Genomic DNA, 17,401 nt, shown 5'->3' with positions numbered 1-17,401 from the left:
AAAATAATTTTGTATATGAGATAGATCCCTCTTCCTTCAGATTTAGCCGAAAAGTAGGTAATTCATGAAAGACAAGTACCTCATCTAAAAAGAACAGAGCGAGAAACTCGGCAATCATAAGACGTCAGAAATGTTTTGACGGATGGCTTCCTAAATCCATTCTTTCAATATTCTCTCCACATTCCTTCCTCCTTTTCGGGAGGTTCCGACGATGATCACGTTTTCCAGAAGACGCTGAAAACTTGCCCATCTTGCCCGACGAAAGCGAAACTTGATAAGCAGCTGAAACTAAAACAGGAACAATAGTCAAAATATTTTTGCCGGCCTTGCTTTTACTTTGCACTTCTATTTTCCCTCCATAAGATTTCCATAAGGGCGGTATCAACTACGCCCTCAGATGGCCCCAAAAGACAAAACTTTTCGACGGCTTAAGCTGTTTTATAAGTATTTTAAGTAGTTTGTACTTAGCTGGAAATTGTAGAACTAAGTATGATAAATTAAGATCACCAAACACAATTTTACTTTCATTTTATACCAAACTACAAAGCAGCAACATCAAAGTGAAACTTGGGTAGATCACTGTTTGAGAAGAAAATCTTGAATCATCACCGTATCAAAATATAAATCCAATAAGGGCTAACAAAGAAGGCGAAAGCTTTCATTTACACAGTACAGGTGGGTGGGATATAAGCACTTCCTTATCTAATGTAAAAACAACTACCATCTGTTTACATGGCTATCTGGTAAAGCGAATGACGCCATAACTCCTTATATGGGGAATATGGCCTCGTGCATCCCATTATTTGCACTTGATAATCATTACCATGGTGTAACGTATGGCCGCGGCATGGAATTAATAACCAAAGAATTATTACTCAATACCAACACATAAACTGGTCGGCAATGGAAATAACAGCACTGCTTATCTCTTCCTTTTTTTACAATAATACTTCGGATGAATTATTTTCCTGCATCTCCTTCTTTCCAACTCTGTTTTTCGTGATACCTCCTTTCCTTTTAATCACTGTTTTTTATGAATGACACTTATCCTGATATATAGCCTAATCAAATGACCTTACACAGTGCGCATTATTTTTTCACTCTTTAAATATCCGTAATGAAAATCCTGCATTGCATCCTGTTCTCTTGAGCATAACTATTTTCGCGTGTATTTCTTTGATCGAAAGAGAGAAAAGATAAAACGTTCTTTTAAAACAGTCTGAAGCATATAAAGATTTTTGTTGGGTAAATGCAGAGCTCTTAACATCCTCTGCTTTCAATTGTCCTTTGCAGAAATGACTGGAGTATCATTGCCACCATCTATGGGTGTGAGCATATTTAAGTTATATATATAATATATGAGATTAGGCAGGGACCAAATCGCCAATGCTTTGAAATTTTGTAGTATTCCATAACCTCTACTCCACTCTTTTGCATAGTAATGCGTTTGAGTTTCCTTATGTGAGGATATGATATAATACATTTTCTTTACCTTTACTTTATATCTGTATATGTTTTATCTTCAGCTACTTATTACATGCATGTGAACGATAATATTGTTATTTAACTTATAGTCGCTCTATTTTGTTGAAGCACTCTTTGGAACCACGTGCCTTTTTTTCATGTCACATATAAACGTATATTCGTTGTGAATTATAATAAAGTAGGATTTACAAACCATGAGAGAGAGAGAGAGAGAGAGAGAGAGAAATTCAAGGAGTTCGTTTACTACTGAAAATTTTACAATGTACAAGTACACACGATCACATTAACCAAGAAGTTCATTTTACCAATGCTTATAAATAAAGTAATTCGCATGGCCCAATAAATGATGAGTCCTAGGACACCTTCAAGGAGAGAGAGAGAGAGAGAGAGAGAGAGAGAGAGAGAGAGAGAGAGAGAGAGAGAGAGAGAGAGAGAATATAAACATCATTTGTTTAGTAAATACCTATTGTTTCTGACTGTCATGATATACAAATCATCATGGTAATATTCAAGATCATTAATCATCTTGAATATTACCATTCGTGATCATACTTGTCACAGGAGACGGACTTCCGTCAACCTCTACAAAGACAAGCACAATTTCTAGTCAAGGAAGCGGTGAGAGGGTCTCTTTTTTTATGACAGCTCCTCTGTCTCGAGCTCTCTCGGCTGAAGAGAAAGATAAAGACCTGAAGAATGACGCACTAGACAAACTATAATGGAGTATTTCAGACACATGGGGGGGGGGTCTGATGCAAGGGAGTGATGAGGGGAAGGTAGCGACTCACGCCAGTTTCCTGAAATATTAAAGAGTAAACTGTTCACCTGATAGTTAGTTAAATGTGGTACATCATAACCAGAGCAGAAAAGCATGAGGCAAACCACCTCATCCAAAAATATTTAATACGCAAGCAATCAAATCTACCTGATTAGAAATATCAACACACATTACGTGTGGAACAGAAATAAATTTCTGACTCACATCAGGATCGAACCCAGGGTCTTTCAAATGAAAGACCAGAGTACTGCCAACCAGGCCACACAAGTCATAGAACCTGAGTACAACTGTACCCAATGAATCACCGGGCCAGGCTAACTGCTTGCATACCAACGTATTTTCGGCAACTTCCTGACTCAGCTGGTATGCAAGCAGTTAGCCTGCCCAGGTAATTCTCCTTGGGCACAGAACTCAGGTTCCAACTTCTTTATGACTTGTGTGGCCTGGTTGGCAGCGCCTGATCTTTTATTTGAAAGATGAAAGATCCTGATGTGAGTCAGAAATTTATTTCAGTTCCACACGTAATGTGTGTTGATATTTCTAATTTATATACATATATATATATATATATATATATAATGATATATATATATATATATATATAACTATATATACATACAGGAACCTCGATGGCTACCAGCAGCAGCTTCTGACTAGAGGTCTGGTATGCGGGTTCAAAGCGACTGATCAGAGAGGCGGACACTTTGCTATCCGTGTAGACATCCCGGGATTATATATGTAATCAACGGATAGGTTTGCTTAAAAGCAAATGGGTGTTACAGACTAAATACACACACAAAAACAAAGCCACTACAACACCTTCTAAAAACATAACAAACATTGTCTCGAACTCGCCATGCGTAACAACTTCTCGCTGCTGGGAAGAAAGGCCGTTGGGTTTTATACATGTAAAGACGCTCCCGGGTCTAAGCGATGTCAGGCAGGGCAGCCGATCGAGACTACGGTCAAAGCCAAATCAAAAGTCCTTCAAAGAAGGCATCGTGCCTACCCCATACAAAAATGGGAAAAAAGTGTTAAAAGAAGAAGAAGAAATTTATATACATACATATATATATATATATATATATATATATATATATATATATATATATATATATATATATATATATATATATATATATATATATATGCACACACACACACACACTGCACTCACAGAGCTGATTATAAAATCTGAGAATCAATGAAAGGTGGTGGACCGTTGCCAAGACGAAGCACATGGGCTTATAAATTCATCCAAAATATTTGCCACCTCCTGTCTGTGGAAAACCCAAATACTGTAGATAACAAAGATCGTAAACACAAACAGACACATAAACACAGGCTTAAATTGCACACACACATATATAACACACACACATATACACACACACACACATATATATATATATATATATATATATATATATATATATATATATATATATATATATATATATATATATATATATATATATATACAGTATATAATGTAGATTAATATGTTTCCATATGCAAATTATGATATGAAATGTAGCAAATGAGATAATAATTCCTTCCTTGGTCTATGCAAATTTTAAATAGAGAAATGTGAGCAATAGATAATATAATTCCTTCCCTGGTCTGATTATAATATGTTTAAATAGAGATAGGGCATATATATATATATATCTATATATATATATATATATATATATATATATATATATATATATATATATATATATATATATATATATATATATATATATATATATATATATATATATATACACACATATATATACTGTACATATAAATGTATTCTGAGGCCAGTTGTAAGAATGAGAATGGATGTTTTAATTAATTGCCTTAAAGGCCAACACACAGCGCTCAGAATGTAAGCGTTAAATGTAATGAATAAACTGACTTACCTTGATATCACATCTAAGTAAACAGAGAGGTAGAGATGGTCTTGGTAAATTATAACCAGTAAATGCTTTAAACTGGATTTATTTACAAATGAAGCAATCAGGAAATCAATATGAAAGGGCTGAATGAGCACCAAGCAAGCACATACAAGGTGCAATAAAAACTACACACTGAGTAGTAAATCACTGAATCTGAAAAGGCTACAGCCCTGAAATAGTTCAACGCTCTAATAGCTTTACTGCGGACTGGTTAAACGAATTTTGGTGGTTAACGCAGCTGGATCACTAAGGGGGAACTGTGTCTAGTGCCCCTGGACTGCGTACATAGAAGACTCTTGCACGTGGCAGGATGATAGTTAAACGTCTAGGGCTAATTTGGTTCACAAGGAAGGGGCAGACCACTCGAAGAGCTAGATAACAGGATTCTGGAAGAGAATTCCAGGTTAGCATTCAAATCCAATGACTTTCTTTCACATGAATTTACTTATGCACGATGGAGGAATTTATCAATTCGATTTGATTACTACATGGTAACACTATGGTGGGAATGCTCTAATTATTATCACTGAACTAATTTAATTTGAGCTTGGGACAAGTCATGAGGGGCAAATGGGTTTGCTACGGCTGATTGAACAAAGGGGCTTTATTTAGGAGAATGAAAAGCTGGAAGTACTGAAAATGTAGAGAAATTCACGAGAAGAGAAAGAATTGGCATTAGACTGCACATTCCAGACATACCTTATCTCATCTGTGCATGGAGCTCGTTTACAAAAGACGAATTTCAGCCGAAGGAGTTTCAAGATTTGAGCCAGCTTGAAAAGGAAGGAGGACTGCACCGACTTGATGCGTTGTGTCCTGTGATGGAGTGTGTGTCAGCAGGCAGGGTGTGATGTGTCTCATTCAATTTTTTGGGTTGGGCACAGGACATCAGTCGATCTGAAAGCAGTCAACAGCCAGCCAAAGGTCAAATTGAAACAGGTCTTATAGCTGAATCTCTTAATGGTCAGCATAGCAGCCCACTTACGGCCCTGACTGGTCTTTTTGTCCCTAATGGCTTTCTAACCCCCCCAGACTTCATACAATGCTAGGGCTAAGAGGTCAGTATGTTTTGCCCCAAATCAGGTGAGGTGGGGGGTAGCCCTACATAAGTTCACGACCCCCACCCTTAGTGGAATCTCCTCCAGCAGCCATTAAATTTGATTTCCTAGCTAACAGGCTGAAGGAACGAATGTCATAAATATGTGAAAGCACCCCCCTTTAACAAGGCATTCACTCCCTTTCGGGCATGAAGGCCTTGGCTAAGTAAGTTATTCGTCTTGACTGGGCAGTTAGCTTCCCTAAATGAGTTGTGCTTTTGCACTAAAAGGACCTACTAACTGCTAAGAGGGGATACTAGTTTTGCTAACTTCTTACTACAGCAGAACCTAACACCTATGCAAAGGTTTCTACCGAATTCTTTTGGCTGTCTCTGATGACAGGGGAACTCTACTCCAAGGCAACAGGTACATGGTAAATGTGTCTTGTTGACATAGTCTACTATCCTATGGCCCTGGCACTAAATTAAATGACACTGACCTAACTAAATGCAATTAATTATGGATTACGCAATTCCTTATGGCATAACACACACAATAATTTTGGACATGAACAACCTGAAAGGTTAATTATGGTAAGTGGTCAGGGGTGTACCAGCTTGAGTATTGGATAGTTTTATCATAAGGTTATTAATAACGTTAGTACTACAAGATACCTATGGTGTCAGATGTTAAGGGGCCCATACACGTTCAAAAAAAGTGTCAAAATTTTGCATCAAAATTTGGATATCAAAATTTTGATGCAAAATTTGAGTGTGTGTAGGACGTTTTGATGTCAAAAAAAGATTTGAAGCAAAATTTTGATTGATCAAATCCGTTTGATATTTTTTGACGAGTCGTCAAATTTTTGATGCGTGTGTGGGCTCCTGTCAAAATTTTGATCAAACTTTTTAGTTCGCAGGTAACTGACGAGGAGATAGGATCGCCATGTCTGTGAAGAAGGAGGCCGGAAAGAAATTTTTGATTGAAGTTTTAGGAGTGTATCAGACCTTGCCAGCCTTGTGGAGAATTAAGTCGGATGATTATAGCAATCGTGCTAAGAAAGCCGAAGCCTATGACATTCTACTGCAGAAATATCATGAGCATTTTACTTCCGCCACATTAGAAGATCTGAAGAAAAAAATAAATAATCTGTGAACAAATTTTCGCAATGAACTTCGAAAAATGGACAAAAGTGGCAAATCAGGTGCCGGAACTGAAGACCTGTACGAGTCACGGGCGTGGTTCATGGAGGATATGATGTTCTTGAGAGACCAGGAGACTCCTGCCGAGTCGAGAAGCACCTTGTCCAATAGCGATGATAACGACACAAGCGATAAACAAGGAACAATTCAGGTTAGTTTATGATATGTTTTCTTTGACAATTAGGACTTATTCTAGTAATATTGCAAACATTTACCAACACAAACATATTTTCTTCAATGAAATGATATCTTTTAGCCTAATTTTTTAGAGATGTCAAAGTTCATATTTGCCAATGCAGCTAATATCATGAAAGATATTATGTTAATTTATGCAAAATTTTACACTCTCACGTGAAGTAGTATAGATTATATGAAGCGTAAATATCCAATGTATAAATTTAGCAAATGCAATAATTTAACACAATATTGACTAGGCTATCGAATGTGTTTATATTTGGGATGATAATTATTTTTAGTGTGGTAAATTCCCATTTTTTACAGTTACCTTATCTTTTACGCACCAATATTACACTGTTTGGAAAGGGGAAAAAAAACCACAATATATTTACACTATATTTAATAAAGTATTGTTGATAAATCATGTGTTTAGACTATTTATATTTTTGCTAAGTATAACTACTTACTAATCATCTCGATAACCGATACATCGATAAAGAAAACCCTTATTGTAGATAACCTATAATTATAATAGAAAAACTATATTAAATAAATGCATACGGTCTGGCCGGCGACTTCATTTTGCGTTTCCTGAATTTGTGAGAGTCCAGCGTATCGAGCACGCACTAGCTGGTCAGAGTCAGTCCGTACAATTCTGTTTGCACGAAATCATTACACAATTTTGGCATCTTGCCAAGGAACACGTCCTTCTCTGCAGAAGTATTGGCGGTAAGAATCTCGCACACCGCGTACTACTTCTCCAATGTGTCTACTTCTACACATCTCCAGACCTTCCAGCTGATGTTGACCTTCTCGCCAGTCCCCCGGTTGTACATTGTAATTTGCATCTTCCCAGTCCACATTTCCACCCCTCAAGTAGCGTTTTGATTTCTTGCGGAGGAAATTGTGCAGATAACAGCATGCTAGCGTTATCGTCGTGGCTTTTTCAGGTTCCAGCTGTATAGTGTTTCGAATTACACCAAACCTGGCGGACAGTATACCAAAAGCATTTTCTGATACGCGCCTCGCCCTGCTCAAGCGATAATTGAACACTCGCTGGTCATGATCTAACTTGCCTCCGTACGGTTTCAGAAGATTTTCTGACATTGCAAAGGCATCATCAGCGACGAAAACGTACAGCATGTTTCTTCCGTTATGAACGATGGGCTCTGGTTCTGGGAGGTTCAAAGCGGCTTCTTCAAGGCATCGGCCGAATTCAGTTACAGATATTAACTCCTCCATCGGAAACGCGCCCATTTACGCCTACGTCTGCCATAATGAATTCATAATTGGCATTGACGACACCCATGAGTACGATGCTGAAGAACTTTTTATAGTTGAAGTAGAATGATCCAGACTTGACTGGTTTTTTTATCAGGATGTGCTTTCCGTCTATAGCACCTAAACAGTTAGGAAAATGCCAGGCCGACTTGAAGGCGTCACTCGTCATAATCCATTCTTCTGGTGTTTTCGGCATCTGAAAAAGAAATTAAGGGTTGTTACTGAAAACTGACAATAATTGTGATTTCACTACCAAATGGCGTTTAAGCAAATGAAACTAAATTTTAATAATTTTTGGGGGATACGTTGGGAATTAGGGATTTTGGGTGGGAGAGGTCAGGGATGGTCTCATGGGGGGGTTAACCCCAACGTTGGTTGGATAGCTGTCAGTCGGTCACAAATTTGGTAATCAGTCGGTCCAAAAATTCATAAAATTGCGCGTTTTTTAATAAATTATTTAATTTTAAAAAAAAAAATTTATAGGTCTTTTTAAAAATGAAACTAAATTTTTAATATCAAAAATAACCAACTTCACAAATTTTTGCCCAAATTTTGGTCCAAAATTCATGAAATCCTGCATTTTTTTCCTAAAATCAAATAAGTTTCTTCAAAAAAAGTCCAATTTTTCCTTAAAAACTACCTAATTTAGAGAATTTTGGACCAACTATTATGAAATTTTGGACCAAGTGAGACTTGGTCAAAATATTTATACTAGTCGGTCCTGCATGTATATCCTGAGTATGCACTTAATTGTTATCACCCACGCCGACGATAGTCGTGGCGTGGATAATGTTTTTGTCGTCTCTGTATGTCTGGGTGTCTGTCTGGATGTCTGTTCGCGGCATAACTCAAGAAATATTGAGCCAATCAAGTTCAAACTTTACACAGTGGTAGGGCTTGGGAAGTTCTGGAAATGTCTGTAAATTCAGGTCATGAGGCCAAAGGTCAAGGTCACAGAAGGACAAAGTGTAGAAAAACGTTATATGATAGGGTGGCTATGAGGTGTGGATTTGTACTCGCAAGAGTAATTTTTTTATTTTAATTTTTTTTTTTATTCTGTTCCAGGATGGAGATGACTCAGGAGACGGTACTAAAGAAAGAGAAAGCGAGAACTGTGAGGGGTCACTTCCAGCGATTACACGCCCACTGACCATGCCGAAGAAGCAGTCATCCTCCAGTCCGTCCGTATCTCTTGGCAGAAAACGCAAGCCAGTCACAGAAGCCGAGAAACCTGAACTCCTGTCATTGGCAAAAGCACGGTTAACTGAGCCAGAGGACCGGTACCTGAGCCAAGCAAAGACATGGGCGCATGAACTGAAATGTTTGGATGCCACACAAGAGCTGTTTGCGAAGAAAGCCATAAACGACATATTGTTTGAAGCTCGATGCGGCACGCTGCACAGAAATTCGGTGCAAATCAATGGCAACACCACAACCCCATCCAGCAGTCGATGCAGTACCCCATGTGTCTCTGTTGGCCACTACCAAGTTCAGTCTGACTCTGCACCTTCTTTCATGAACAATTACCAGGGCGGACATTTCTCGCAAGTGGCAACTGAATCCCCTAATATCGGAAGCAACCTGTCCGAATATTTTGGTAACTTCAGTCCTACCGATTGACGCTTACAAGTGTTGGACTGTCAAGATTGATATATCTTGTTCATGTACAAGTTTAACAGATAGTACGTGTTCTCAGTTGATTTTCATTTTCATTGCTTTGGTATAATAATAAAGTTTCACAAACAGTACATGCTTTTATGTTATTTACGACCTTACTTACCTTTATAGTCTGCTGACGCTTCTGACAAAGGATGATGGCCTTGCAGGTATCAATAACCAACTTTCCAATCGCTTGCGGAGATCTTGCTGTCAGAAATTTCAAGTCTTCAAAGGAATTTCCAGACGCCAGGTACCTGAGTGTGATGGACAAGCGTTCACTTGGTGATATGGATGGACGCATGACGGTGTCTTCTTTCCTTATCAATGGCTCGACAAGGCCGAGTAACTCATCAAACGATGGTGCATCCATTCAAAGGAAGTTACGGAAGTCCTCTGGTTCGTTAACACGTAATTCTTGGAGGAGGTTGACGTGTCCGTAGGTTTCCAGTTTTAAAAACCAGTCTTTTGACCATTTCCGACGTTTACCAGGAGGTTTATCAGAGTCCAATGCCAACACTAGTGCTATGGCCACTGATGCATCCATGTCTAAGATTTTGACGATACTGAATTTTGATGGGAAAAACGCCTAAACTTGTGTGGGCAATTATGCATCAAAATTTTGTATCAAAGTTACACGTAAAAATTTTGATGCAAAATTTTGATGCTTTTTTTGAACGTGTATGGCCACCTTTAGTCTACTTGGGCAGAGATCACACAGGCTAACTCCTCTGGGTAGGTGCCAGGATCACTCTGAGATGGAAACGGCACTGTGCCAATGGGACATGAGTGCCAAGGAGAGCTTGTGGCTCTTATTGGTTAACTGGATCTCTTCCAGCCCTTCTTCTTTTTCTTCAGGTTCCTCCAAGGTCTGGCTACACCATTCCTAGGAGGTGATGAGGGCACTGCCTCTGGGGAAAGCTGCTGTGACAACTGTTGTAAGGGTAGAATGAGCGGCTGTGTCCCAGCCGGACAGTTCCTGGTCGACCAGAGAAGGTGTAACATTAAGGTCTGCCAGAGGTTCATCCTTGCCAGATGAAAGTGATTGAGAAGAAGAAGCGTCAGGGGTCGGAGGCTCACAATGATCAGTTCAGTGAAGGTTGGAGGATCTCTAGAAGGACGATCCGTGACATGATTTCGATCCAGCACAGGCACTAACCTGGGGCCAGGCACAGAGGTTAAGGTTAGCAGAGGTGCTATGTCCAAGATAGATGGAGCTTGGCACTGTTCAGGGCTCTCAAGTGGCACTGGCAGAGAATTGGAGTCAGGCATGGCTGACAAGGGACCGGGGGGCGCAAAAACCCTCAGTGTGCCTGAGGTAGTTTGAGACAGAGATTCCTGTCTTAGGCAGAGCCTCTTGGAATGGTTCTGGGTGTGGTGTCCACTGCATTTTGCTTGCTAGGGCACCTCACCCAATTTCCTGAGTGCCCTGTTACATTACAGGTCTTGCAGCAGTACTTGGCGATTTCCCTTCATGGTGAGGGAGGAAGCTTTGGGTGGCCGTCCTTTTGTGAGGATCGAGGACTTGGCCTGGAGTTGCACAAAGAGTGCTCCTTCCGTCGAGCACTTTGTTGAGCGGAAGGTAGGGCTGACAGTGGCACGCCTGTCATGGTGGCACTGTCCCGGTCAGGTGGGTTTGGCATTAAAGCATCCCTGGTGGAGGTAGCAAGGCAACAGAGTGGCATTAGGGAAGAACATCCCCAGACACGGTCTTGTCCCAACACGAACTCCATTCCGTGCCTGATTTTATTTGCCACACCAAGGCGGTGAGGTTGTGTGCCCCAAGGGGTGGTTACCTGAAGTTCAACTGTTGGAATAGTCTTGATTTGCTCCTCCATACAAGTCATCGTCCACCTGGTCTTTACATCACCAGTGGCACTGGCTGGCACTTGGGCCCGATCAATCATGCTAATATCTGAGCCAGTGTCTACCACAGCCAGTAGGTTCACTGGTAAGCTAGAGCCACCCAGGGGTGCCACTGAGACAGACTGAGTCCAGACCCGCTCGAGGTGAAAATCTGGCAGCATGACCGCGGAGGTCACGGTATTAATCAGGTTGACGTGCTTGTTGGAGGGGATATGCTTTGGGCAACCAGGATATCCAGCAGTATAGTGCCCTGTAGTTCCACAGTCTCAGCAGGGTCCCTTTGAATGGGCTGATTTCCCTATGGTGACTGTCGGTGGGGAAGATTGAGTGGACACAGAGGAGAGAAGTTTTGGTTGTTGGTAGTGGGCTGCCTATTGTCGCCCAACTTGTAGTCACAATCAGATTCAGTGTGTCCCACCTCCTTACAGTGGGTTCAAGTAGGCTTGCTAGGCAGTCCATTCTTCGGGCAAGTTGAGCCTGAGAAGTAGCCAGGTGGCACTATGTACTGATGAGATGTGCTGTGGAACTGGTTGTAAGTTTCCCATGAATCGGCCATACAGCAGGCTTCCATAAGTGTGGTGGGCTGCTTATCACCAAGATACACAGCAAGGGGCCCAGGCACACATTGGAAAAGATCCTCCAGCATGGTCCAATTGAATAAGTCCTAGAAGGTACTGCATGACAGGGAGTTGAATCAGCAGGTACCAGACTGGGTCTTGTGACAGGCCCATTCCGTCCAGGACCAGCCGACTTCCTTGGCAAGACCTCGGAACCATTGTCTCCATTTCTCCAGGGTTATTTCATAGGCTTTTGTGATGACCCTACGAACTTCAAACATGTTGCCTCTTTGACTCTTCTCCAGGGAGCAGAGGGCTGCCTTAGCTTTTCCTTCCATGTGCTTGGCAAGCACTAAGGCCCTCTCTGTCTCAGTGGTGTTGCAGTTTTCAAGGAGCGCCTCTATTTCCTCCAACCATGCTTCCAGCTCTTCCTCAGTCCACTTGGGGACTAGGGAATTAATGCTTGAGATCGGAGCATTTGGTGCAACAGGTGTGGGGTTGGAGGCTTGTTGGATAGCCACAGCTTCAGCATTTTCCTTTCAAGCCTTCTCCAGCTAAAGTCCCTTTTCTTTGAGAGCTAGCTCACTCTTCTTGAGAGCGAGGTCTCTTGCTGTCTTAGCCTCTTTGTACTTTCTCTAAGCTTCCTTTTCTTCTCGTTCCAGCTGGAGTATGTCATTCAGCTGTTCTTTCATCCACTGGGTGAGTTCCCGTCCTGTGTAACCTGCATCCTTGCCCATGTTCATGAGGGCTTGGTGCTGTTCTAATGACATGGTTAAAGTCTATTAAATGACTAGGGGAAATGGTCTGTGACAGTGGGGAAGTTTCCTGTAATTTGGTGGCACTTCAGTGGGTGGCACCTTTTCAATAAGGTGGCACTGTGGTAGAGTGTGCTGTGCGAAGGTCACACTGATGGAGCAATCCAGAAGGAATAATGATCCTCATGGGCGCATATGCTTGTAAAGGGGAGGTGATCCTGAAGGAGCAAAAGTCCTTATGAGTGGATTACTGCTGTTGGCAATCTGTATCTCAGGTACAGGTGCAGTGGTTTATGTGTGAGTACTATGTCTTGGTGGCACCAGGGTGAAGGTATGTTCCAGGGAACAACACTAAGAGGCAGTGCAACCAAACTGCACTGAAGGAAATGGCACTCTGCCCGAGGCAGAATGTAAGTAAGGAGTAACAGGGAAAGTGGAAAGGTAAGCACTTCAGTAACCTAAGTCGTTGGCAGTGCCTCAGATTAGTGGCACTGTGGAAGGGGAAACCCTTGGGCTTGCACTCATGGGTGGCTAGTTCAAAGAACTAGTGGCTGCTCCCTGACATGAGGAAAGGAAGCCTTCTTCCTGACATGAGGAAAGGAAGGTTTTGGGGTTTGCACTCAAAGTGCGATTTGGTGATTGTGTATACACAAGTCTTGGGTAATGGGAACCCCCTCGTGCACGACAATTGATAACTGTTATTAAATGGTTGTACATATGCTCTGTGAAGTGCGCGAGAGTTCACTCTGCTGGCTGAAGCACTTAATGTGAAAATAGATATGGGAGACAATTCAATGAACACGGGCGCGTATGTAAATTTGCACACTATGTGTGAATGAGTAAAAGGAAGAATAGATGGGGGATCTAAAAGATCAAAGTTTTGTGTAAAAAATGAGAAAAAAATATTGTACTTGGCTTTATGAATTAGTGGGTTTATTTTCCAATACTCATTTATTTAATTTTAGTATTCTCCTTGTTATGATGGAAGAATATTAGAGTTCTTTCTCTCTATCTCTCTGAGAGTGGATTTGTATGGGAACGTGTTCGCTGCGTGATTTAATTTACTCTAATTCCTTCTTATGATAAATTGCATTTTGAAAAACTACGCTCAATTATTTTTTTTTAAATGTACTTTTGGTATTTGCGTAATTTAATAGCTAGCTTCCGTCATGACAAGTTATATGGTTTGAAAGGGTTTTCAAATTACTATCAAGATATCTCGTTAGGTTTTACATTAAGGGGGCAAAAGAAATGGAATTTCGTTCAGTGAGTGAATGATGAGAAATGGGACTGGGTGTGCGGGAGAGGAACAGCTGATGGCTGGCTACTGGTGTCGTCTATAGAGTAATATAACAATCGATCATTTAAAATATTAGAAAAAGAACACTCTACTTTTCTGACTGTACTGATATGCAGAATTGAATTATTTCTTGAAACATTACCAATGCCTTTACTTTACTTGAAACATTAAATGTAAATTGAACTGGATATGACGGTCTTTGAATTGTGGGAGTGAGAGGCTGGGAAGGCGCATGCGCCGAGCTGGTACAGTGCCGAGCTGCTAGAGGTCGTCACATGTATTTTAACAACACAAATTTTCGAAATACACTTCAATAACACGGGAACTGTACACTTCCTCTGCCATAACTGTTTTCGATCAACTCTCTTAAATAACTGTTCATGGCTAACACATGCAATAAATCCCTGGCAAAGCACTTCCTAATTCCTAACAATCAGTCTTCTGGCATTAGAATACAGCTGCTATTCTCTCACGACACGAAATTTCGTGGGCAGTTATTCTGCATCGCTAACTTAAGAACCTTCCTAGTCTAGTTAATAGCGCAGCTAGTGTTACTAGTCGACTAAGATCATTGGCAAGATCGCCAATGTTATATTCTGAGGCCGGTTGGAAGAATGAAAATGGATTTTTTAATTAACTGCCTTAAAGGCCAACACACAGTGCTCAAAATGTAAGCAATAAATGTAATGAATAAACTGACTTACCTTGATATCACATCTAAGTAAACAGAGAAGTGGAGGTCACCTTGGTAAATTATAACCAGTAAATGCTTTAAACTGGATGTATTTACAAATGAAGCAATCAAGAAATTAATATGAAAGGGCTGAATGAGCAGCAAGCAAGCACATACAAGGTGCAATAAAAACTACACACTGAATAGCAAATTGCTGAATCTGAAAAGGCTACAGCCCTGGAAATAGTTCGACACTCTAATAGCTTTACTGCGGACTGATTAAATGATTTTTGGTGGTTGATGCAACTTGATCACTAAGGGGGGAACTGTGTCTAGTGCCCCTGGACTGTGTAAACAGAAGACTCTTGCACGTGGCAGGATGGCAGTTAAACATCTATGGCTAAGTTGGTTCACAAGGAAGGGGCAGACCACTCGAAGAGCTAGATAACAGGATTCTGGAAGAGAATTCCAGGTTAGCATTCAAATCCAATGACTTTCTTTCACATTAAATTACTTATGCATGATGGAGGAATTTATCAATTAGATTTGATTAATACATGGTAACACTATGGTGGGGTTAATCTAATTATTATCACTGAACTAATTTAATTTGAGCTTGGGACAATTCGTGAGGGGCAAATGGGCTTGCTAAGGCTGATTGAACAAAGGGGCTTTGTTTAGGAGAATGAAAAGTTGGAAATACTGAAAATGGAGAGAAATTCACGATAAGAGAAAGAACTGGCATTAAACTGCAAATTCCAGACGTACCTTATCACATCTGTGCATGGAGTTCGTTTACAAAGTCGAATTTCGGCCGAAGGAGTTTCGAGATTTGAGCCAGCTTGAAAAGGAAGGAGGACCGCACGGACTTGGTGCATTTGTGTCCTGTGACAGAGTGCATGTCAGCAGGCTGGGTGCGATGTGTCTCATTCAATTTTTTGGGTTGGGCACAGGACATCAGTCGATCTGAAAGCAGTCAACAGCCAACCAAAGGTTGAATTGAAGTAGGTCTTACAGCTAAGTCTCATAACGGCTGTCCAACGCCCCAAACATCGTACGATGCTGGGACTAAGAGGTCGGTATGTTTCCCCCAAACCAGGTGAGGTGGGGGGTAGGCATGCATAAGTTCATCCCCCCTTAGTGGAATCTCCTCCAGTGGCCATTAAATTTGATTTCCTAGCTAACGGGCTGAAGCGACAAATGTTATAAATATGTGAAAAAATATATACATATTCGCTCATATGCCAGAAGAGTGACATAACTCAAAAAATTGCTATTTTTCAGGAGAAGCAATTTAAACTTTAAAACTCTCTATACTCTTTGTAGTGTAATACTGACATGTCATGCCCTCTAGTGGTTAATATTACAAATACAAACAAGAAGCTTTTACCACAATGCGGAATAAAGAACGGGCTATCTGTTGGTATCAATAACTCAAAAACACATTTTTGAGTTGTGTCACTCTTCTGGAAAATAAGGAAATATATATATATATATATATATATATATATATATATATATATATATATATATATATATATATATATACATATATACGTAAACAAACCTCCTTTCCAAGCCTAGAATCCAAGCAGGACATAAATGCAGTTGTAAGTTTGTGAAAAAGGGGAAATCAACAAGTTACTGCAGCATACACAGGTACACCTACACCTACACACACACGCACACACATTATATACATACATATATACATACATATATATATATATATATATATATATATATATATATATATATATATATATATATATATATATAGAGTATGTGTGTGTTCTTTATAATGCACATATTTCTTGTGTTTATAGTGTAAATGGGTCCTCAGCCACTGCAATAGGGGTACAAGCACTCCTACAACCAAAACTGGTCGTATTCGATTCCTAGTCATGGCGGACCTAATTCGGGTTTAGTACTTTCAAATCAGTTGTGCTTCTGCTGAACTAAGCTGTGCAGCATGTCCATAGCAGTTAGACAACTGTGGTGAATCCATGTGTGTTGCGCCGAGGCCAAGTTAGCCAGGTATGTATGTATTTATGTATGTACATATAATGATATATAGTACATACATGTATATATATATATAAATATATATACAGTATATGCATATATATAAATATATATTTTACTTTTCGCGCCGTAGGAAATTCCAAGGTAAACTCATTTTAAATTTAAGAAACACTAGCAAAAGGAAAAGACTGCAAAAACGGTTCCTCTGTTCGGCCATAATTACCTTCGCCATGATGATGTATGATAGCATAATTATGGCTGGCCTGGCAAACATGAATCATCTATATATTTACGATTGCCTTTCATACTTGTAATAATTAATTTTAACATTCCCATTTTCCTATGGAGATTAGTACTGGTTAATTCGAAGGTATTAGTGAGTTGAATGTTGAATCAGATGGCGTCTGTTGTGTGAACGCACGATTATAGCAGCAACCTCTGGGTGGTCGTCGTTTTTCTCAATATCTTCAGAATGGTATCAGGTAAGGAGGCTTTCTAACCATCCCCAGGAGGCTTGTATTCTTCAAATGCAATCAGCTTACAGTCGCCAATCTAACAACGTAGCAGAAAAATAAATCTTCAACTGAGCGTGTTTAATTTATAGTTACCGCTTGAAAATTAGGACTTGATGGAAAGCTCAAGTAATGGACTTTAAATTTA

The 17,401-nt window shown here is 40.1% G+C and overlaps 1 protein-coding gene across 1 annotated transcript; it reads left to right on the top strand.

The window, feature by feature from the left end:
* The first annotated feature begins 6,224 nt into the window (after positions 1-6,224).
* LOC136850603 (uncharacterized) lies at positions 6,225-9,657 on the top strand. Its single transcript, XM_067124285.1, has 2 exons — positions 6,225-6,602; positions 8,975-9,657. Exons 1-2 carry the CDS (start codon positions 6,432-6,434, stop codon positions 9,527-9,529), a joined length of 726 nt encoding a protein of 241 aa, XP_066980386.1. The 5' UTR covers positions 6,225-6,431; the 3' UTR covers positions 9,530-9,657.
* Positions 9,658-17,401: the final 7,744 nt, after the last annotated feature.

The sequence above is a fragment of the Macrobrachium rosenbergii genome, chromosome 22 (assembly GCF_040412425.1).
Source record: "Macrobrachium rosenbergii isolate ZJJX-2024 chromosome 22, ASM4041242v1, whole genome shotgun sequence".
Classification (NCBI taxonomy): domain Eukaryota; kingdom Metazoa; phylum Arthropoda; class Malacostraca; order Decapoda; family Palaemonidae; genus Macrobrachium; species Macrobrachium rosenbergii.
The sequence above is the reverse complement of the archived record's forward strand: the minus strand, read 5'-3'. Positions and strand labels throughout refer to the sequence as shown.

Bases quoted from the DNA above. Each gene is read 5' to 3' on its own strand.
- LOC136850603 (XM_067124285.1), top strand. From the start codon at position 6,432: ATGGACAAAAGTGGCAAATCAGGTGCCGGAACTGAAGACCTGTACGAG. The intron at 6,603-8,974 runs GTTAGTTTATGA...ATTCTGTTCCAG, and splicing joins ATAAACAAGGAACAATTCAG to GATGGAGATGACTCAGGAGA.